The 23,066-nt window shown below is 47.7% G+C and overlaps 2 protein-coding genes across 2 annotated transcripts in view; both read right to left on the bottom strand.

Moving 5' to 3' along the window:
• Window positions 1–2,358: 2,358 nt before the first annotated feature.
• LOC115618380 (uncharacterized protein FLJ45252) lies at window positions 2,359–22,761 on the bottom strand. The gene is made up of 3 exons (XM_030509879.1): window positions 22,758–22,761; window positions 18,007–18,010; window positions 2,359–6,173 (listed from the first exon to the last, which is right to left on the bottom strand). Exon 3 carries the CDS (start codon window positions 6,070–6,072, stop codon window positions 5,011–5,013), a length of 1,062 nt encoding a protein of 353 aa, XP_030365739.1. The 5' UTR covers window positions 6,073–6,173; window positions 18,007–18,010; window positions 22,758–22,761; the 3' UTR covers window positions 2,359–5,010.
• AAK1 (AP2 associated kinase 1) overlaps window positions 7,285–23,066 on the bottom strand; it is a 78,962-nt gene continuing 63,180 nt past the window's right edge. The window contains exons 17-21 of the mRNA XM_030509878.1: window positions 22,107–22,208; window positions 20,224–20,325; window positions 18,905–19,015; window positions 15,685–15,789; window positions 7,285–14,139 (exon numbers count right to left, since the gene is read on the bottom strand). Coding sequence (XP_030365738.1) covers window positions 14,045–14,139; window positions 15,685–15,789; window positions 18,905–19,015; window positions 20,224–20,325; window positions 22,107–22,208 — 515 coding nt within the window. The 3' untranslated portion in view covers window positions 7,285–14,044. The remainder of the gene's footprint in view (window positions 14,140–15,684; window positions 15,790–18,904; window positions 19,016–20,223; window positions 20,326–22,106; window positions 22,209–23,066) is intronic.

The following is a 23,066-nucleotide window of genomic DNA, read 5'->3' as shown; positions in this document are numbered from 1 at the left end:
CCTACAATGGAAACTACAGGCCGTGGCTTATTTCAGAAACACTAACACAGCTGACCACGTTTCAGGAATGTGTTTCAGAACTGGAACAAGATTTCACCATCAAGATAACTACCGTAAAAATGCTTTGGAGTTTTCCGGTGTATTGAAAGGCCTTGATTTAACACCATGGGAATAAAAGAAACAGCAAAAACCCCACAAGAATTCAATTCCCCAACAGGAGTCTTTGGTGGAAGCTGAGTTAAAGTAACCGATTACCACTTTGGAGTGATTGAGAGTTCAGCAATTAAACACATCTCGTTCAGTGTTGCTTTAAGTCCTGCTGAAGAGATGGCTTACACAGGTTTGCTGTTCCAAGCTTAGTGCTCCATGCAGAGCGTGCATTACAGATCGAGTGTGCGCTGGCTTTAAGAAGACTTAAGCTTGTAAACTTAACACCATGTGTGACTAGTGCTGAGCTGAATGGGAGGGAGAGGAGATGTGGGGCAAGCCCCACAAATACTGCAGCAGGTTAACACCAGGGTGGCTGGTCCCCTTATGTGCTGTACGACCCTCATGGCAGTGAGGCACACAGAGCCGAGCCAACTAGAGGTTTGGTTCATTTTTCACAAGCAGAAACTCTGATTAATCACTTTGAAGAGAGACTTCAAGCTAAAGTTGGCGATGGGTAAGAACCAGTCCCTTTGCCAGCATGAATCTAAGATTGTCACAGGGCTGTGATGAGGACCAGGGCAGTTAACAGAACTTACTCCAGCTTTAAAATGAAAAGATGAAACCAATGGTTTGTTCAGCAAACTGACTTCAAAGCGCTGTTGTGAGGCTGTACCAATCTGTCCTGGGTTCAGCTGTAACAGTCATTTTTCTCCTCCTCAGTAGCTGGTGCAGTGCTGTGTTTTTGACTTTAGTCTGAGAACAACGCTGATAACACACCGATGGTTTTAGTTGTTGCTCAGTAATGTTTACTCTGATCAAGGACTTTTAGTCTCATGCTCTGCCAGTGAGGAGGAGCACAAGAAGCCGGGAGGAAGCAGAGACAGGACACCTGACCCCAAAACTGGCCAAAGGGGTACTCCATACCACAGCATGTCATGCCCAGGGTATAAACTGGGGGGAGTCACCCGGAAGGCTCAGATCGCTGCTCGGGTTGAGCTGGGTATCGGTCGGTGGGTGCTGAGCAATTATATTCACTCCCCATATTATTTCCCTTATTGTTATTGGGGGTAGCAGTAGTGGGTTTGTGTTATACCTTAGTTACCAGACTGTTCTCATCTCAACCCGTGGGATTTCCATTCTCCTCCCCATCCCTCCAGGAGCAGAGGGAGGAAGAAGGGAGGGAGTGAGCGCGCGGCTGCGTGGTTCTGAGTTACTGGCTGGGCTTAAACCACGACACAATCTTATTAAGATCACCAGTTGTGTGGCAAAGAAAACAATTCCCATTATTCTTCCACATTCATTAAAAACAGGAAGCTTCAGAGAGCATGGAAATAAAACTTCCACTTACAATTCATCACGCTGAAGCTGCAGCACTGGTAGTGCGGGATGAGGAGGAAACCAGGCTGGAAATGAGAAGGATATCAGATGAACAGGCATTGAAATTCAGTTTTCTGCCCATAACCAAAAGTCCCATCACTTTATAGGTCACACGCAGAGATACAAACAAGCTGCCTCCATCCCCCAGAAGAGATTTCAAACCACTTAAGAGCTGGATAGATGCTGGGAGGATCATTAGCTTCTGGGGCACGGTTAGCTTGCTCTTTGTGTAAAGTGCTTGAAGAACATAAAAGCTGCCAAAATGCTAGCTGGAAATTCAGCCTGACCCGACGTGAAGCAGGGCTGCAGCAAGCCCGCACACCCTGCTGTGCCTTGGTGTGTGTTCCCTTTCACCCTTGGCTGGCAGTGCAGGAGAGGGAGGTCTGAAGAACCCGCAGCTCATCTCCACCTCACCAACAAGGGGCGAGGGATCCGAGCATAAAGGGGAGCAGGATAATGCCCCTCCAGCATCAGCTAAGGGAGGCCTGGACGTGGCATTGAAGGATGTTTCACAGAATTATCCAAATTCTGCAATTTGGATAAAAATTATCCAAAATCATGCAATTTTTCAAGTAAAAATGAAGGAAAGAGAACCTGGATCCAGTTTGCAGAGGTAATGCCTTGAACCCACCTCTTCTTTATACATGGGACCTGCTTACTCCAGGGAAGCATCTCCCTTGTTCCACAGATGCACCACCAAGGGCTGACCTCCCTTCCAGCAGCTTCCCAAGCCAATCCAACAGCTCGAGGCCAAGTTCAGCCCCGTGGCTGCAGGCAGGACCATGACACAAGTTGTGTGTTGGAACAAAGCTGGGCCCTCACGCTCAGTGCCCTCGGTACCCCTTGAATTCACAGTTTGCATCTCGCATAGATCCAATCCAGCAACAACCGACTTGGGGTGTGCATCGTGTGTGTATTTAGAACAAAAACAACCGCCTTTCGGGTATAGATTGAAACAGAAAACAACAACAAAACACAATCAACAACAGCCTCAGCGTTGCTGAAGGAACATCTCAGGGGAAATCCAGAGATTTCTTTACAGTACTTCTCAAGACGTGGTGACGGAGGACAGAAAAACCACCAGTATGCACCAATATTACTTCACTCCGAGTGTAGCAGAGCAGAACTGGACCTGACCTGGGCTCAGCAAGTCACTATTTGCCAGCGATCAGGCTGTGCAAGCCCCCCTGCTTCCAAGTGTTCTCCCTCCCCATCCCAGGGCTGCAAGACCTCAGCTCAAAAGTCTTCCTCTCCCTTCCAGGCGATCCCCACGCCAAGCACGTCCAGCAGAACATTTGGCTCATCTCTTGCAACTGGAGATATTTTGGAGGGGACTGAGTTTGGGGAGGGGAACGGAAAGCTGGAGCAGTTGGTAACTCCTATTTGCACATGCTTTGCTAGTCAGCTCCTGGCATTCAGGGTTTTTCCATCCCTCCTCCCCTTACACTGCTGGGTTAGGAGTCAACCCTGGACTGTGCAGTGCTCTGCTTTGTTCAAGCAGCCTTCACTTGTATCTTTAATATGCCTGTTGCATTCCTCTAGTGCTTATTATTTGGACAAAGCTATGTACTAGAGGTGGTAGCAGGGTTTTTTTCCCTGCCAAACTAAACTGAAGTCTATTTTCAGCTGCAGAAGCTCTCCCAAGTGGGACTCCAGTGAGTTAGGAGCAGCTATACCTGATCCTTCCATCTCTTACAGTGACGGTACTCACAGTAGTTTCCAAGCACAATCCCATCAGAGAGTGGGCAGGGCAGGGACCTGCTCTACATCCTGATCTCAGCAACCCTCCCATTGCTCCAACAATCCACCTGCAAACTCCCACAGACCTCAAAGCCACTCGTGGGAGACCCCCAAAATGCAAGATATGTCCTTTACCCTCAGTGCAAGGCTCAGCTCACACCGTAATGAACAAACTCCCTTGGGAAATGGCCACCACGAGGCTTTTAAGAGACTTGGCCAGATGCCACTGGAGTCAAGGAGGACTTTTTCCATAGATGTCAAGTCCTTAAAATGAAACCCACCAAAATCTTCTCTTGGGAGACATTCTGCAGCACCAACCCCTCTCAGGGGAGGCATTACTGCACTGCAAAGATCCATCAGTGACTGGGAGCCCAAAGAGTCCCTATACCTGGATCTTTGGAAGCCACTCCACACTTAAATAGCCTTTGAGGGCCAAAAATTGCAGATCTGAGACAACTTCTGCAACCAGGCATTTTGTAGAATCAAGATGGGAGGTTTCACTCTTATCCCTGTCCTACATCAGTGGAAGGAGAGGGGAGCACAGTCTGCTTGCTTTCTGCCCCCAGGGCTGGTTCCCCTCCAAACACTACACTGGGATTCACTACCTCAATGACTGACCAAACAAGAAGAAGTTGTCCTTCTCCTTGGGAATAGGGTAGAACACACAGTATTTCGGAAGCAGGGCAAACATTCCCAAAGGGGCACGGATGGGGTTTGTTTAGGTTCATCCTTAATCACCAGGAAAACAAAAGGCAGAGTTTACAAGCAGAAGGGAAGGTTGTCTGTAACTCAGTCTAACCGGATTGCAGCCAGGGCTGAAGTAACCACATGAGGTATGGAGCTCAGGACAGCTCGGGAGGCGTTTGCCTAAGCAGGTTTCTGTAAGGCTTATGTTTAATACTGTAAAACTGCTGCACAGCTCCCTCCTGCAACACCACCATCAGCAAATCCCTGGGGTTGGCAGAAACCAGGCAGGAGATACGCACATTAACTGAAAGCTTTGCCCACACAGCAACAGCAACAGCCTGACCCGTTGCTTTGTGAAGTTCATGCAGCCCAGAGCTTGCACGACAAGCGACTGAAGGCACCGTGAGTCCTTCCACTGACTGCTCCGGGCCCGCACGCAGAAGCACTTCCATGTGTTACACAGCACAGCGAGCAAAGAAATGGCTCTACACAGACCTGGTGCCACCATCTCCTGCATGGCATCACCTATGGGTGCACCCAACAGACTCGGGAGCATGGCTGCCAGGTTTGCCATGGCTGCCAAGCAGCAGGAATATACAACCTTGCTCTCTTCCACTGACAGGCAAGAGGGAAGAAGTCACAACAACCCTTTAACCTGGGAAATCACTTCCTTTCCAGAGCACTAGCAAGTCCCGCTTGACTTGCTCTGTAATTAATAAACCTTTTCATTCATCTTATAATGCATTTTCCCAGCCAGGACCAGAAAATATGGAATATTACTGGTTTGGGAAAGCATCTAAAAAATAAATGGAGGGGAAGACAGTGAGAGGAGGAAGGTAAGAAGCAACTGAAAAAGGATATGAAGATCCTGAGAGCCAGGCGTTCAGACTAACATAACTTAAAATGGTTCAACTATATATCACTGCAAATAGAGTTCTGACCAAAAAATAATAATTATTTATATATATATATTGCTATATCATTCATTTCAACTAAGAGGTTCGAGGTCCTGTGAGAGGTGGTCGTAGGGAAGCACACCTCCCAGCTCACAGCAGATTAAGGCTTTTGCTTTCCTGCTTTGGAAGGAAAGGGTGCTGAAGCAAAGGGATCCCCGCCGGGCAGCTCTGTAGTCCTGGAAGACAGAGGGACAACAGAGACAGATCCTGCTATCGCCTGTCTGTTGGTCTGAGAAACCACTTTGTAAGCAGCTATGGGCTTCACGTCGAGCCCCTGCCCATCTTCTGGACTGTAGTGACGGGAGTATTTGGACAGGGCTTGTGGACGGAAAGGCTTGTTACCCCCGGAGCCCAGCACGGCTTCCTGCGGCAGCGCGGCTGCTCCCTGGCTCCTCTCGCCGGCACTGCCGCCCTGCTCCTGCGGCACACAGCCTTTAGCAGGGATGTGCTCCTGGGTCTCTGTGGCTCTGACGGAAGAGGGATGAAGATTTCCTGGCTGATTAAACCCAGCAGAGGGATACTGAGCTCTCGCCAAGGCTGTGGATCCACACATTGCTGAGTCCAGGCTTGGGATCGTGGGGTTAGCTCGGTGTTGGACATCGCCTCCCTGACTCAGGAGGATGGGTGGTGTGAATGACTCTTTAGATGTACTGTGGGAAGTCAACTCTTCCACGCTTTTCTTTTTAGTGAAAGGGGCTCTCAGAAACACATCTGCTTCTTCTGGATGCCTAAGAGCCATGTTCCCCTTGGAGATAAAAGGAGCTTTGGTAAAGACATCCACCTCATCAGGCACTTTTCTCATGCTTCGGAAAGGAGCCGTGGCAAAGACATCCGGCTCATTGAAAACCTCCCCGGTGTGTGACTGGAAGGCAGGGAACAGCGACTCCCCTGCTCTAGGCTGGGAAGACTGGGAGTGGGGATCTTCTTTGGAGGCCTCATGCCTTTCCCTGGGCACAGACTGCAGGAACCCTGTGCACAACTTGCAGGTTTCCTCCTCCTCTTCCGAATCCATCAGCAAAGGCCTGGACCCGCTGCAATCCAGAATGTCTCCTTCATGGTCTGTCCCCTCTCCTTCACTGCTGTAGAAGGAGCTGTTGCTTGAAGGACCATCTCTTGCCAAGTAGTCTGACTCCGAGTTGTGCTGTGTTTTCACCTCCCGCATCTCAGACTGACCCTTGTACAAAGCAAGTCCATCACTGCCAGCAGGTCCTTTACAGAGTTCAAGAGCTACAACTGGGAATAGGGCTGGATCCCTCTGCAGACCTAAAAACGCAAGAGAAGAGCGTTACTCAACAAGCTCCATCTCCTTAGTCATAAATAAGAAAGGTACTTATTACACAAGAAACATCATGCTGTTCAGAGTTAAACCACCATCACGCATGGAAAATGGGAAGGAGAAGGAGGGCAAATAAAAGAACACAAAAAGGCCAGGGAAGGGATTGAAGACACACGAAGTGACACAGCTCAGCAGCGCCTCACAACTCAGGGACACCACTTTCCAGAAAGAGATGGAAGATGTTTGACACACGAATGGGCAACCCCAGCACTCTCTCAGCACCATTCCACAAGGTTTTTCTCTGCCATCCACAACAATGACCACCACAGGAGAGGTTTTCACTTTATAACATGCTGCTGGAGTGAAGCTGCAGCAAACAGACAAGTTTTGTCACCTCCTTCTGCACTGTTGCTTACTGACTGCCCTACACGCAGGCATACTGCTTGGCATAGCCTCTGTTGCTGCCCATCCCACGGGTACATGGAATTACACTCAGGTATGTAAAATACACAGGGATGGATCCCTACAACCTGCTAAAATAACACATTTCAAAGGATGAAGGTCAGCCTGTAGCTTTTAATAAATCCTGCTAACTACAGCAGCATCATTTAAACCACTGCAAGACAAATGATTTTAAACGCTCCATATCATGGCTTCAAACCAAACATCTAACTTAACTATAACAACCTGGCTTGCTTCTGTGTTGGTGTAACAAGACAGTGTGGGGAGAGGCTTGCTGTTCTGGTCTCCTGCAGGTACAAGAGCCCAAGATGGGGTTGGCTTTGCCTTACGACTCACACAGACAGAACACAAGATATCTTACCTTCAAAGAACTACTGGCAGGTTAGGAGTGTGTCATTGGGCTCGTGTTAGCAAGAGGATAGGAAAAAGGCATGTGAAAACTAGGCAGTATGAATTGCAGGAAGAATGAGGAGGGGAATGATGGTATCTGATGGACAAGTGAGGTAGTAACCAACACACCCTGCTATGACAAGACAGCATCGTCCCCCAGGTTAATCATTCCCTTTTACACTGGTTCTCCATCACCTCCATAGCAAGACAACCCCTTCTCACAATTAAAGACACAGCAGTCATTCATTGGGCATCAAAACCAGTATTTATTGGGAAACTATTCACTTAGATACATTACACTGCTACGGAAAGACAGTGTAGAGATATGAACATTCCATAAGTTACTCTACAAAAATACTATCGCTCTTTCCTGAAGCCAATGTTGCCAGCAGCACTTTAACCTCAGAGGCTAATCTCGGATCACAGGAACAGTACGTGTGTGCTGGGGTTTTCTTCCAGGAGGGCTGGTTATGTATTTACCAGGTGTTATTGTGAGGGTTGGAGAGCACAGGCTGAAGCAGAGCAAAACCAGTTGCCACATCATGCAAACGCCGCGGAATTACCCAGTTCTCACGGAAACACAGCGTGCAGGAAAACAAGGGAAGGAAAAAGGCATTTATCACGGGGAACCTTGACGCAAACCAGTGACCCCCTCTGCACAAAACCAGTACAAACAAGTCATCTGAGCTGAATTCTCCTGTTTAAAGAGTTACTTGCGTTAGTAGGTGTCTACATTTGTGTAAGCAATGACAGGACGGAGCAAGAGGAGGGTTGACAAGATATAAGCCTGTTTGCTTAGGACAGAGCAGCACGTGTCTGACCTTGGAGGCACCTGTATGATAGGTAGAACAGTGGGTTTAGAAAAATGACTTTTCCCCAGTGCTTTCTTGCTCTCTTTGCCCATCCCAAGTGAGAAGGGAAGCGGCTTTCCTCCTTACTAAGGCCAGAACCGGTGGTGTGAATTACTCTGGGAGGAGAAAATGAAGCGATGCTTCAGTGGGAGCTCCTTCTGGCCTTCAGTGCTGAGCTGGTTTCAGTCAGAGCTGCCAGGCAACACAGCAGCAAGGGAAAGGCCCTCAGAATGTGACACCAGAAACGGCCACGGGAATAGCAACACGCACTGAGGAGCGTCGGGGATTTACTAACAAGAGAGGAGGAGCACCAGCTACAATCCCACATTCTATTTTCCTGATGTTGAAGGAGGAAGACCTGGCTTCCAGATACCATCCCACAGTATCTGACCTCAGGCACCTTTTCCTTCCCATGTTCTTGGGTTCCCATCTGCTTCCTTTGGCAGAAAGCAAAGGGATAGTCCCAGAAGGAGCTTGTGGCAGCATTGCAACAAGGAAGACATCCTCCTGCCAGCATTTTCCTTTGGCTAACACCTGGGAGCACGCCTAGGCAGTGCCTTAGACATCTCCTCTCACTGTTGTTAATCTTATATGTTAAATGAAGGTCTGAGCTACGCTTAAGACACCAAAATGTGCAATCACATCATAAAAACCCCAAATCCCTTTGTGTAAAGGTCAGGCTAGAGCTAATAAGACACGGTCAGTGCACTCCCATAAGCAGCCACAGCTACAGGCTTTGCAGAGGAGGTTTGGGAGGACAGGGAATTGCAGTCAGGCAGCGCTGAGGGATGCTTCAGAGGTCTGAGATCAGAGACCAGTGAGGCGGGGAGGGTTCCACATGAAAAGGCATGGTAGGTTTGTTCTGTGGGACAGCACAGGAAGGGTCACTCCAGGGGCTGGTAAAGGACAAACCCTGTGAGACAGTGGCTGTTTGTGTGCAGCCCTGCCCCTCCTCTGGCTGACTGCGCTCTCATTCACACCATGCAAGAGGCCTGAAAAGATACAGGCAGATGGTTTGCTTGAATCGACACACAAAGAGATGCCTCTTCTGCAGAGGCAGCACTTCCTAACATCTGCCTATGCCAAGATGGACACGGGCAACGGGCAGCTGCCTCTTTTGTCCCCCCCTCCTCCTCCAGGCTCCAGGATCTGTGTGTGACTTCATGGGGAAGCATCCCTTCGGTTCTGAATGAACCCAGGTTTTAACACACACATCTTCCTGACACTCCTTTACAGCATAAAATCTTGACAGAGCTTGGGTTTATAGCTCAGGTTCTGCCCTACCCCTGCACAACATTTGTGTATCAGTTTGTATTCCAGGCTCAGATATAAGCACTAAAGAAACTACACTCAAGCTCCCTTTCTGCAGGGAGAGCCTGAGTGTTAAAACCACTTATCACTTGGTAACCTGCGAATGCCCCATCAGAGAGCAACCTGAAGACAAGACCATTTAGCCCTGAGTTACAGCACTGACACGTGGAGTTCCCCCATCTTCTAAGGAAAACCATGCCCTGAAGTGGCCAAGTACTGGAATAACTGACAGGAAAGCTGTAAAAGATTTACCCTTCCTATAACAAGGGGCTGCAGGAGGCAGAGCAGCCACTGAGATGATGAGCTCATTTCTGGAGCAGAGCCCAGGACAAGAAAGGGGAGATGGAGGCATTCCTAGAGCATAAAGCTACTCTTCCACCAAATAACTCCCCTGATTCCAGCCAGCCAAAGTCAGGAAGGTCTCAACATGCAGTAACAGGTAGCTAAAAATCAGCACGATTACCAGTATCCAAGATAACTGCTTCGGCATTTGAAAAGGGTCAAAAGACTTCTCGTGCCTTTGGTTCCTGAAACGGTGGAGTTTTTCCTTGCATTCCGATTCCTGGAAGCAATAAACCTCAAGACAGAGCCTTCAGAACACCAAAGTGCCTTCAGAACACCATAGGGCAGCATCACCATTACTGTGTCACTGGGCAACCTGGGGAGAATGAAGCGTTTCTGCCCATGGTCACTGCGCTGTGGCAGAGTTGGGGGTTCAGTGCCAGTGGGAAGGGGTGTAATGCCCTGGGCTCAGCACACTTGTACAGCCGTTTGCAGTGTACAAAGTGACACAGGGCTGGTGTTAAACACCCCACACACAGTCCCACCGTTTACACACAGTTTACAACACTCACCCAACGGGGACCAACAGCACCATCTGCGTTACCCCCGTTTGTACTGTGCACAAGCCATGTGTTAAATCCACAAGTCATTTTGAAGATGCAGCCATCTAAGAAGAACATAAGGTGAGTTTCTAGGGGTGAAACCTCTAGAAAGGGCAGGAGCACACGTCTCAGATGTTGGTAACATCCTTCCAACAACCCCAGCCAACAACCCACCCTTCTTCTTGAGGAACACTGAGATCCGATGCTGTGCAGGGAGCCCGTGCTCCGGTGCATTGGCACGGCTGTCCCAGAGCACAGCTTCTGCCAGGTATGGAAATAGGGACAAGAACTGAACACAAAGAAAACCCCTTCCCACCTCTCCCCACGTTTCCTGCTGCGTGATGCAGTTCTGACTGCAGTGCCAAACGCCTCAGCAAAGAGAAGTCACAGGAACTGGTCTCACCCATTGACCAATAAACCTCGTTCATCTGAGCGCTCCATCCCAGCACATTCACACCAACCATTCCCAACCCTGATCCCTGCGAGTTCCTGAAGTAGGAAACGTATTGGCTAAAAAGAAAAGAACATGCTCCATGCAAACACACGCACACCTCAGATGCTACTGCAGCACCCCATGTGCCTGATGACTTTCTGTAGTCAGAGGCCTACATGCTCCACACTTATGTTTGCTTGGACACCCCAAAACTTGCTGAACTCTGGTCTGAATCACATCTAAACTTTCATTGTAATAACCATTTCTTTCTTTTTCAATCCATTTTTAAGTAAGGTGGGTTTGGAAAGTCCTTGGAGGCAATATCCTGCAAGCTTTCAGGCTGAAGAATGCCACCATCATTCATTTGCCATCATTCATTTACAAGAAGCCTCCTCTAAAAAGAACTTTGCTCTACACAGAGATTCACTCCAGCTGCCATTCGCTTGTGTAAGTGGGCTGTAAGAGGATGCAGAATGTCTGTCACAAAGCCAACGGTCCACCCATCTCTTGGACCTCTCCATCAGGCTGCACAGTGCCTGCAGTGCTGGCCAAGTCCTTCATACTGGGCCAAAGGAACCCCAGGAAGGCTTGGACAGCCCAAATTCAGGACGCTGCAGCTTCTGCTTTTGGGACAGCTGCTCCCACCACAGTGGGTATTGTCAGAAACAAGACAAACTGAGCTGGGGGTGCAACACTCGTGCTCATCCACTTGAAGTGGGGACATTCCCAAAGGCAGGGACAGTTCAGAACCCAAGCCCCCAGCGACAGCCAACATCTGAGTTCCAGCTACTCCCGTGAACATCTTGCTGCCCCAAAACTAGAGTTTATTCTTCCATCCAAAGCACAACCTTGACTTGAAAGGAATTTGCTCCATGCACTGTGGTTGCAGTTGTAGTATCTACAACTCCTACCAGGAGGATCCATCAAAACAGGTAATGCCAAGAACAACACCACAGGCTCCAGCCCGCTGGGGCAGAAAGGAGAATCTGCTGTGATTCTGCTGGCTGTACATTTGTATTATGTTACTTAACAACACCTGACCCTGCAACCCTCAAAAGGGGACAGAAACATCTCCCACAGCTTCAAACAAGGCTCCAACCATCACTATGAGGCTCATTGTGACACCAGTTTGGGAGTGCTGGGCACCAAACGTCTCCCAGGCAGACAAGTTCAGTTTGTCCCTTCACAGCAGAAGCTTTCACATACACCCCCCTCAGCTTCCAGCAGCGCCTGCAGGACAGTCACAGGTTTTGGAGAGCTTAAAATGAATCCCAAATAGCCACTCATTCCATCTCTCTCTCATTTTCCATTCATTCCGCAAAGCATTTTCTGCTGAAGGAGGTCTAGATAACAGCCATCTCTCAAATGTGAGCTTCCATTGTACCATTTCCCACCCCGATCCATGAATAGCTACTGGAAAAAGCAATAAAATAACCATTCACATCTGCTTATTTAATAGCATTATTCACAACCCAGTGCATTTAGAGTTTGTTCCAGAACAACTCCCTCGAACAAGTGCCATTAGATTTAAAATCTTAAACATTCTTGAAAAGTACTTTAATTCACAGAAATCTTTGTTTCTAATATACAGTAGATGGTTACTTTTTTAAAATCCATTCTCTTTTCATATAATCTCAGTATCTGACTATACAATAACTTTCTATCTATAACAGCTTCATGTTTTCCAGTCCAGCTTGCCTGTGCTTTAGGAATATAAACCAAAAAAATAATAAAGTTCTATCCACAATTTTACTAAGGTCATTTCCATAAGTTCTCATGTAAAGCTTCTCTTGGAAAGTGCAGTATACACAGGTAATGATACAACACACTTAAGCAATACTTTTATTATTAAGTGTAAGGTTTGAAAAGAAGAGGAATGGAGAGCAGACACAATCCATGGTAGTTCTATTTACAGAATTTGTTAAACTAAGTGTCGGGGTGGGGAATAGCAGAGAGACTGGAGATAGGAAAGGAGAAGTCACGAGCTTGGATTTCTTTCCTTCTTAGCAAGAGGTCAGTACATACATGTTTCAGTCGTTCCTACTTTCGCACATGGGAAACTGCACTTAGTACTAATACAGCTACATACACATACACAAGGTTAGCAGGAAGCTAGTAAGGATTCCACTACAGAGGAAGAGTCCTTCTGTTCAGAAAGAGCTTTCAAATACAAGATAGAAATTCCGGACTTCAGGACCAGAAGCCAATGAAAACCAGTTTAGTGTATCCAGCTGATTGACAAACTAAGCGTGTGAAGGGAAAAGAAAAGGTAAAACCCATCGAGTTGTAGCAGCACTGAACTTCAAACCATCCGAACCAAGTGCATGCTTGTTCCACAAAGACTGAGGAGTGGAGTAAAGTCCACAGTAATCTTTGTCTACTGAAACAAATGGTTCCATACTCAACTGGTTTGCACTATATGCAGTTACAAGAGAAAACGGGGAACCCAGAACCGGTATCGGATGCTTGACTAAAACCAGGATTAAAAATAGACAAACAACTGTAGGACAATTTGATTCATACACAATTTACAGTTAGTTGGGGGGGGGATTTGTTGGGTCTTTTTTTTTTTTTCCAGTCAAACACAGAAAAGAAGTCACAGAAAATACATCTGCTGCTGCCACAATGCCCTTTTCATCCAAATAAAGGGTCAACAAAACGCTAGTCACAGCCATACTCACATGGGTTTGGTTCAAAACCTTCTTAGGTTTCACTTAGGGTCATTTCTGCAGCTTTAGCAATCTGGTTTGGGTGCGTTTTTCCCCTCCCCAAGGAAGTGCAGTTCATTCACAAGCAGGATTGTTAAACAGCAAACCGTTAGCTGGGGACAGCCTGGCAAACTCTCTTCAATGCACCACCGCCAGAGGTACGAGGACAACTTCAGAGGCATTCGGTGCTTTCTCCTCCTCTGAAGCATACACTGGTAATTTAGAAACCTCAGCTCTCCTAACCTGTGTTCTGCAGGAGAGGGACATCCCTACTGCCTTCCCCTGTCCCCTTCCTCCTGCCCCTTCAGCAGAAAACAGGAACAAACCAAAACCCAAACCCAAACCCACAAACGCAAAGGTTGAAACACAATTGTTCACGCACTACTCTAAGGAGAAAGGAGTCTGTTGATCGTACATCAGCTACAGTTCTCTAATTCCTGTACAGTTAGGCTTTCCATGGTGCTATGTGGACATCTCAGCAGGGTGGCTAAGGACGGTGCTCCCTTTACACACAGGCTATAGAGACATGTGCAGAAGGAACCGTAACAGGCTTTTACCAGCTTTAGAGAGGATGGGCTACCTGGAGAACTGAGACAGACTCTTCCCCAGGGCATGGGAGGACAGGGGGAAAGGTGGGTGACTGTCTCCTGTTGGCAGATTTGGTTTTCTTTGAATTGAGGAGAAAAGAAAAAAAGAAGCAAAAAGCAAAAAGAAGCAAAAATAAAAGCCCAAAAGAACCACGAGTGAAGGGAACTCTTCTGGAAATGAAAACGGAGGATTAGGTACGTTACAGAAACTGCGTCTGCTACTGTGTCACTGCTACAGGTCTATGAGCTGATCCACCAGCAGTAAAGACCTGGCTATGTTGGGAAGACTGGACTCAGAGCTTCCACTGTTGTTTCTAGAATGCCCACCTGAAAGTGTGAGAGATAGGAATTCAGTATTGAACAGGACACACACACACGACAGTTTCAGATGTTCAAGATCAAGCAAGCAAGACAAAAGTCAAAGCAAACCAGCAAATTTGCTCGAGCTCTTCTCATTACTCGTATCACATATCAACACACCAACATTCCCCTGCTCACTCTTCCACCCTCTTCCCACCACCCAAATCTAGCTGGCTCGCATGGAAAAACAGCACAGCAGCGATCATTTCTTCTTCCCAAGGTTTACATGTAAGCTGCAGAACTCTGTCCTTACTAAAGGATCTATCAAGTGACTACAAGAACTCCCAGAATCTATAGAAAGGGCTATTAAAAGTTTTCAATCTATAGAAAGGGCTATTAAAAGCTTTAAATCTTGGCATTTAGTTGCTGTTTTAAGAGCATCTTTCAGTTGCCAACCCCTGCGAGGAGAGTGGAGCTATCACAGGGCTTTCTATCACTGGTACTTTGATACTGAAGGCAAGATGCTCCTCTTTATTCAAGGTAGCCTATCTTGGCCCAGCTTTGGGAGAAATCTTCTCTGACTTTCAGCAGGAGCAGGGTTTCTATCTAATGAGGGTCAGCCTTTGAAAGCTAGCACTGGAAGCAGAGCAGGGGTACAGCACATTCCTGCTGCAAACAAAAACGGGCGTTAGGGAAGTCAATGAACTTCTATAACCCAACTTAAAAAACCAACCAAACCAAAGAAAGAACCAAAACAACATCAAAAGGGAGCCCTGGAGTCTGGCTTTAAACCTGCACGAGCCTAATCTGAACCTTTCACCTGCAGAGAGACCTATTTGACAGCAAAACGCTGCCTGCTTCTGTCCCTGCAAGAGCCACAAGATGCAGCACTGTAATTTGACGTAAGGGAACAGTGCTGCTTATACTTAACCCTAAGGAAGGCTGAAACTGCTTGCAAAGATCATATGAGTGTGATCTAGGTCACAGGAATGCTGTGAAATGAGAAAACTTCCCAGTCTGTGGCCCAAGGACTCTGCTCAGAGCTCTCCAGAGGAGGTGGATGGTGCCTACCAAACCTCTTGGTTCCCCACAAACATCTTTGAAAGACATCGGTGAAAAAGCTCCCTTTCACAGGAGTTTGAGTGTTAGAAAGGGTTATTATCACCTCCCTTCCTTGTGCCTCGTGCCAAGTTAGCTTATGAAAGTCAAAGGGCCTCCTTCCCTTGGCTTAAACAGTAGCTAAAACAGTAGAATGCAGCTCTCTGCTGCACTTTAGCCACAGAAGTATCCGTGCCCTGCTTGGCAGACTGGCACAAATTACTTCATGGGGTCTAAAGATGCTCCCATGTCTATTGTCTTTTGGGGCATTTAGTCTTCTCACAGAGTCTGGAGAAGTTTCAAGGCCAATATAAATCAGAGGCAGACTAAGCTCACTGAACACTACAGTGCTGGCCTCTTACACTTTACGATCTGAACTAGTTCACATGTGCTGCAGCACCACTGCCCCAGAACTGATTTACATTCATTGCTTTCCTTTTTTCCTGCCCTTTTCACCCCCCCATCCTGGCTTACCTTGTGAATTTTTGGATATCAACACTGGAATTGGGTCAAACTCATCTTCTGTCACTTTTTCAGAGCCCTCAGGAGCATCAAAGCCTGATATCAGGTTAGTATCTTCTGCAGCATAAAGGAGAAACAGAGGTAAAGAAGCAAAGACAGCAGAGAAGGCTGGTTAGAATTGCTAGAAAGTGTTAGAGCATCTTTTATGTTTTCAGAGACAGGGTTTAGAAGCAGGAGTTTCATTTAAAAGGTGAATAAAGCTGGTAAGCCTTTGGTAAAAAAAGGTAAGAAGTAAGAGAGACAACACAGAAGTGGAAGGAAGGCAAACCAAAAGCAAGCCAAGCCATGAGAACCACAATAAAATGTGGCTAATCTGAAGGTTTAACAATTGCCATAGTTGAAAGCTGTGGTAAAAGCCCAGGGCTTAAGCTCCGTGGGACTGAAGGTGTTCTCTGCCATCATGCAGTGGCTGTCAGGTATCAGGACAGTTTGAGAGCAGTCTCCTCATGCACAAGGAGAAGGAAAGGGCTGGAGGGGGGAAAGAACCAAAGAAAAGAACCACCAGAGAAGAAACTCCAGTCATCTATGTGAGACAAAAGCCCTGAGCTTTCACTTGCAGTGATTAAACAAGAAGTGCAACATGAAGTCAGGTTTGCAAGGGGTTTAAAGTGCCTGAAGATGTAACTAGAGAGGTTTTAAAGGCCCCAGGAGCAGCCCTGACACATAATTCCATTGATTTCAAACCACGTCAACTGCAGTTAGACACTTGGTGGGAGGCACTTTCAACCATCCCCACAGCAGCTGAGACATTTATCTGCCTTATCAGGCAATTACATACCTTTAGAGGCTCTCACACTCTCGCTGTGCATCACTGCTTGTTACACCTTAGACACCTAAAAGACCTGCCAAAATCTGGTCCTCGATTGCTACATGAAAGCCAAGCTGATGGTTTCTAAGGAACGAGAAGATTGCTGTTTGACTCCTATCAAGGATAAAAGCTCTTTACCTAAACCTGACAAATACGGTAACAGGTTTGAGGGGAGATGAAGAAAGAAACCACTTGTGGAAAGACACCGTCCTCTGAAGGATCAGACCCAGAAAAACACCCCACACGTTTTAGAGGAGACTGGCCTGTGAGGTGTCAAAACCACAAAGATGCTTCATTTTAACACCAAATCTCATCTTGTCATCACCCTGTCTCTGGCTTTATTTATTTGTGGCTCTTCTCAACTTCCCCGGGAGCCTTTGCAAGCCTCCTACTTCCATTTCACCTCCTTTATACATACAATAGCTCAGAGCTCGGCAGTTTGCTGTACAAGAAGCTACTGAAGGGGCACTGCTCAACTGTGGACTATCTTTCATTAGGAAAGAAAAGGCTGGTGAGTGGCTCTGTTTGGGTAAAACTCCCTCAGAAGGCTTTGAGCTCTCCTCAGTGACTGTATCTCACCAGAAGGAGAATTCTCCCTTCTCCCATACCTACAGCCTGTGCTGCACTCAGCAAATGCAAGGAGAAGGAGCCCAGTAAAGGACAAAGGATGCTGTGGCTCGGCTCAGACCGTGGCTGCTTTTTCAAGTCCTCCTGGTCCCACCATAACCTGCAGCATTGCAGTTCCACAGGCTGGTTATGCCCATGGACAGCAGCGTCTGCCCCATAGCTGCTTTCTAACCTCAAAGCCAGGACTGCATAAACAAAGGAAACAAAAAAGAAAGAGACTGAGAGGGATGTACAGTTAATGACGACACCCAGAGCTATAAAGCAGGGTTTGAAAACAAGCCATAGATGAGATTTGGGAAGATTTTGATATTTCTGGGGCCCCCCACTAATAGAAGTCTCATTTTCCTCATGCAATGTGAGTCCTCCTCATCGCTGAGGGAAGAACAAGGCAGCCCTGAGAAGTCTGTTAATTCATTTTCTCATTAAGTCACACCAATGACGTTTGGGCTTTGCTGTGCTCCACACATGGAGTAATAACTGCTCGACACACATTTCAAGCCATTTACTCAAAATAAAGTGCATTATAGCAATGAGCAATTACAACAACTGCTTGGTTAAACCCAAAAGCTCTATGAAAAAAAAACACAGACTCATTTTGAAGTGCCATCAAGTGTAAAAATTGATTACAGACTGGTTTTACAGCGATCCCTCTGAGGACAGATCATTGTCTGTTGCTATAGGGGTACTCACCAAGTGAGCTAAGCAAAACCCAGCATCAAGGGGCACTCAATAGTCAACATTTGTGCTGTGGGCCTCTGTTGAAGGCAGTAAATAGCACAGAAGTCCTGGTCTTCTCTCCCACCCGGAGGGATGTGTAGTGCCCCACAGCCACTACAAACCTGGCTTTATGTGAGAGCCACCCACTAACATCTGGCATTGTCCCCAAGGGACACGTACTCTGCTTTAGCCCATAATAGGCATGTGCCAGGATGGGAGTTAGGAGCCAGCTTCCCAGGGCCCTCTACTCTTGTTAATGGAAAGAGAACTCTGGTCACTGTATTTCCACAGTTCCTCTCAAGCTCAAACACTGCTGTACTGCAGGAGCTGATCTGCAGCTCCTGGGAAGTGCCACACATGGTTTGCTTCTCTTCTCCAGCTCTGCTTTCTCATGTTACTATAAAGCTGTTCCACTTTGCAGTTGGGTGTTGCACTGACAGGCTTGCTCTCACGATTGCTGTGAGGCTGCAGTTTGACTCAAGAACCCTCTCCTGTTAACCTCTGAAAAGGAAAACAGCTTCTAGGTCTGGGAGAGCTCAGCCACACGCCTCACATGCTAACAGATACCTTTTGTTTCAAGAACCTGTGACACTGGTATAGATGGTTATCAGGCTGCCTTCCAGAATTAATAATGCAGCCCAAAATCAGGTCTTAAACACCATGTACAAAAAGCAAACCCAGAGTGCATTCACTTATGAACCTGAAGAAGGGCTGCATACAAAAGCCTGCCCTTTAAGCCTACTGCATCCCTTCTGCTGCACCCCTGCTTCATGGAAACCTTGTCTTTACAGTCAAGCTGGATGCTTTTGTTTAGACTTTTCCCTTAGTACTTCAATGTGCATTCCAAGTTTAACCAGCTTGGGAAGGAAACAAAGCAATGGCTTGGAGAAAAAGAAAAACCACCACCAGAACATGGGTGAGAGCATCTGATGGTGTGAGCTGGGATCAGCTTCACTTCATGACAGCTACAGACCACGTCCCAGGACCAGGAGGTGTTAAGAGACAAAGGGACAGTTTTACCTTTGTGAGGTTGAGCTGCGAAAGCTACAGGAGCAAACTCATCCACGAGGTCAGCAGCAGGGTTAGAAAGCAGAGAACAGTCAAGGAGAGAGTCTTCCCCAGTTAGAGAGTCTGAATCCATGTTAGCATCCGAAGGCCGCAAGGTAGCATTAAACGGGACACAAACACTGTTAAGCTCATGTTCCCACGTTTCCTTTTCCCAAACAGAGCTTTGGTGCAAAGCCAGCACAAAAGCAACCATTTTTTGTGATGGAAACACTCCCTGCTGCTCTGCAGTGAGGGCAGGGGTGTCCCAACACCTTCAGCAACAAGTAACACATTCTCTGGGGCTAACTGCCCTCTAAAGCCCAGGACACAACAACGAGATCCCACACAAGAGACAGGTTAAAGTAGGGGCAGTGAAGGGGAGTGTGGGGAGGGAGGAGAGTTGCAGGGACTCTGGCAAAAACCTAAATGTGCTGCCTGTTTCACAGGAGAACTCTGATTGAGGTCAAGTCCATCTGCTGCCAAAGTGGGCAGATCACGGAATGGTTTGGGTTGAAGGGACCTTAAAGCTCATCCAGCTCTAGCCCCTGCCCCGGGCAGGGACACCTTCCACTAGAGCAGGTTGCTCCAAGCCCCTGTGTCCAACCTGGCCTTGAACACTGCCAGGGATGGGGCAGCCACAGCTTCTCTGGGCACCCTGTGCCAGCGCCTCAGCACCCTCACAGGGAAGAGCTTCTGCCTTATCTCCAACCTGAACTTCCCCTGTTTCACTTTGAACCCATCACCCCTTGTCCTATCGCTCCAGTCCCTGATGAAGGTCCCTCTCCAGCATCCTTGTAGCCCCCTTCAGACCCTGGAAGCTGCTCTGAGGTCTCCACGCAGCTTCTCTTCTCCAGGCTGAACATCCCCAATGTTCTCAGCCTGGCTCCATACGGGAGCTGCTCCAGCCCCTTTATCATCTTTGTGCCTTTCTCTGGACTTGCTCCAACAGTTCCATGGCCTTCACAGGAACAAAGGGACATGACTTGTTTACTACCATGCCCCAATCGCATGGACAAAAGTCAGTGCCTGCTCCAGATTTCAAAAGCACTTCATTGGAGCAATACTCCAGCACCTACAGACCTGTAGTGATGGGCTGAAGGAGCACAGTACTGTTCTTCACAGGGAGACCAGCAACACTGACCTTCAAGGAACCATGTAGCATCAGCTTACAAGACACAGAAGCCAGCCCAGTTTACACTGGTGGGCAAAGCAGCGAGAGAAGGGGTGCTTATGTGATTCCCACACTGGCAGGATACAACCCTGTCCCCCCAACACCCTCCTGCCTCACCAACCTGTTCTGTTGGAGGCCACCGACTCAGTCTGTGACACGAGGCGTTGGGGCAGCGGCGCCTCGAGGCCCGGTATGAGACTCTCAACAGCTACGTCAGGTTTTCCTTTCCAAATGTGCAGAACACCAGAGCAGAGGAGAAGCCAGAGGTTAGTTTGCAAGGAGCAGCATAAGCAGGAACTAAGGCAGCAGTTGTCTGAATCCTTTAGTGACCCTTTAACACACAGCACCTATGCTGGCAGCAACGCGAGGCTGAAGTTAGACCGATGCTAACTTAATCCTGAGGGAGGACTCAAACACATCAGTGTTTGGTGGGTTTGAATCTTCCTGTGTTTTGCTTCTTTTTGAGTGTTTCCTCCTTCCCCCTCCAATAATTTATTTCTTTTTGTGCAAGCCCAATTTATTTCTCTCTTTTTGTGGGAGGTCAACATTGCAGCTTAAGCAGAAGGCCTGAGGCTGGGCAAATAACGAGATCTTTTTCCAGCAAAAGGAAAACATTGACCTTTAAGGTGTCTCCTTGCATTAGAAGTAACAGATCATTAAAATTCCTACTGTAGAACCCTTAATGTATTCCCCATTCAGCTTGTCAAAAGGCAAGATGTGGGATCTTTCTTTCCCATTTTGAGTGGAGCAAAGATGGGAGATCCTACAGAGAGGTGGTGAAGATTTGGAGCTCAGTATCTTACTGGGAACACCAGTCCCTGGTATCATCTAATGTTGGTGTCCATCATGTGGATCCAAACTGAGATATTTACAAAGGTTGGGTAGAAAGATTAGTTTTTATAGACACCATAAAGGGAAGGGGGAGAGACACAGCCATACCTTGTCTGGGTCTCTTCCTTGAGGACCAACATCAAGGTAATGACCATAAAGTTAAAGAACAAGGATGCCCTCAACTGCTAGGGCCAAAAATGGTCTAATTGCTCAACCTAAGAGAGATTCATGAGTATTTCTGTTTGCACAGCAGTGTGTGTGATTTGCAGGATCATTACCTAAGAGTATTCAGACAACTGCCAAAAACTGCAGAAGAGAGAAGAAGAAAGAAGGTGACCCATTTCCCACCTTTCTAATCAAAGCTAGAGGTTGCACCCAGCTAACCAGGGGACCTGGGCTGGGACCCAAAACCACAACAGCAGCTGATTGCAACTAACTGCAGCTTGCAATTGTTAGCCTGTAGGACATTGGGCAAGTAGGTAAAAACATGATTCTGAAACACTCTGAAATCCTTCTACTGCCTGAAGCCTCTTGTGTCTGGGCACAGGGCAGCCCAGCACATGGGTTCTCAGCATATGCCCCAGGCCCAAGGCAATGCTCCCTCCTCACTCTGCTGAGGGTCGATGGAGACATGGACCATGGTTCCACACGAAGCCTTTAGCAGAAACAGGGAGTTTTGTACCTTCTTCAGTCAGCTTTTAACTTTCTTCTACTGTGACCAGGAAAACACACCAGGCACAACCACAGTTATTGTGCCAAACCAGTAAGCTTAGATTTTAAATGTAAATATCAAGTCTTCTGTGTTCTCATGGAGAACAGGCAGATCTGTCTTTGAATCCTAGAATGGTTTGGGTTGGAAAGGACCTTAAAGCTCATCCAGGTCCAACCCCCTGCCACGGGCAGGGACACCTTCCACTAGAGCAGGTTGCTCCAAGCCCCTGTGTCCAACCTGGCCTTGAACACTGCCAGGGATGGGGCAGCCACAGCTTCTCTGGGCACCCTGTGCCAGCGCCTCAGCACCCTCACATCATCCATCACTTCCCATCACATTGAGTTTCACCAACAGCAGTGGCTGTTTTGGGAGCCCAGTGGGGTCAACATGCACAGTTACCATGCAGGACACGACATGCTGTGTAAGACAGAGGGGAGGGGGCACCCCGGGTTTATTTTTACCATTCACAGCATCTGAGGTGCTACCGAAGGGGTCAGCGAGAGGCAGGATATCAGGGAGCAGAAGCGCAGTCTCAGGAGATTTGAGTCCCTCAATCAGTTTTTCTGGGTTAAAGCAGGAAAAGGAGGAAAGCAACAGAGAAAGAAAAGCAAACAAAAGAGACAACGTTAATCAGGTGCTCGGTTCAGGGGCTCATAGTCCAGTGTGGCAGCCTCCAAAGAGCATCTGCAGTCTTGTGTGCAAATACACTATTGCTTAGAGATAGAAGAGGGCAGCTATTCACTGGCCATGGTCATCTCAGACAACTGAGGATATCCTCATCCACTGCACACTGCTCTCCCTAAGGAGCCACTGCAAAGCAGCACACAGTTCCTTCACTCCTACCCAAAGCACAAAAGCTTACAATGAAAATCAAATTAAAAAGGAGAAAAGCCAAACAAAACCTCCAATAAACCCCCAAATCCCTGCTATTCCCCCCTCTCACCTTCCTGTGACGGGAAGGTCTTTGCCTTTGGAATCACAGAATCAACCAGGTTGGAAAAGAGCTTTAAGCTCATCAAGTCCAACCGTTCCCAGCGCTGCCAAGGCCACCACTGACCCATGGCACTGAGGCCTCGGCTACACGGGGTGTGAACACTTGCAGGGACGGTGACTCCAGCACTGCCCTGGGCAGCCTGTTCCAATGCCTGAGCACCCTCTGGGGAAGGAATTGTTCCTCAGCTCCATCTAAACCTGCCCTGGTGCAGCTTGAGGCCGTTTCCTCTTGCCCTTGCAAGAAGAGACTTTGCTCGTGTTTGTATAAGAAGAAATGGAAGAGAGGATCCGAAGCTGAGGATGCTAGAACTAGGCATCCACACCTATGAATCTGCTCAAGAATGGAATACTTACAGCCCTTAAGAGCTTCAGCAAAGGCAGAAATCACCGAGACACTCAAGTGCCAGACACTGGAACCTGCCCTTGGG

This window comes from Strigops habroptila, chromosome 21, assembly GCF_004027225.2.
Source record: "Strigops habroptila isolate Jane chromosome 21, bStrHab1.2.pri, whole genome shotgun sequence".
Classification (NCBI taxonomy): domain Eukaryota; kingdom Metazoa; phylum Chordata; class Aves; order Psittaciformes; family Psittacidae; genus Strigops; species Strigops habroptila.
Note: the sequence above shows the minus strand (reverse complement) of the source record. Positions and strands in the feature narration are given on the sequence as shown.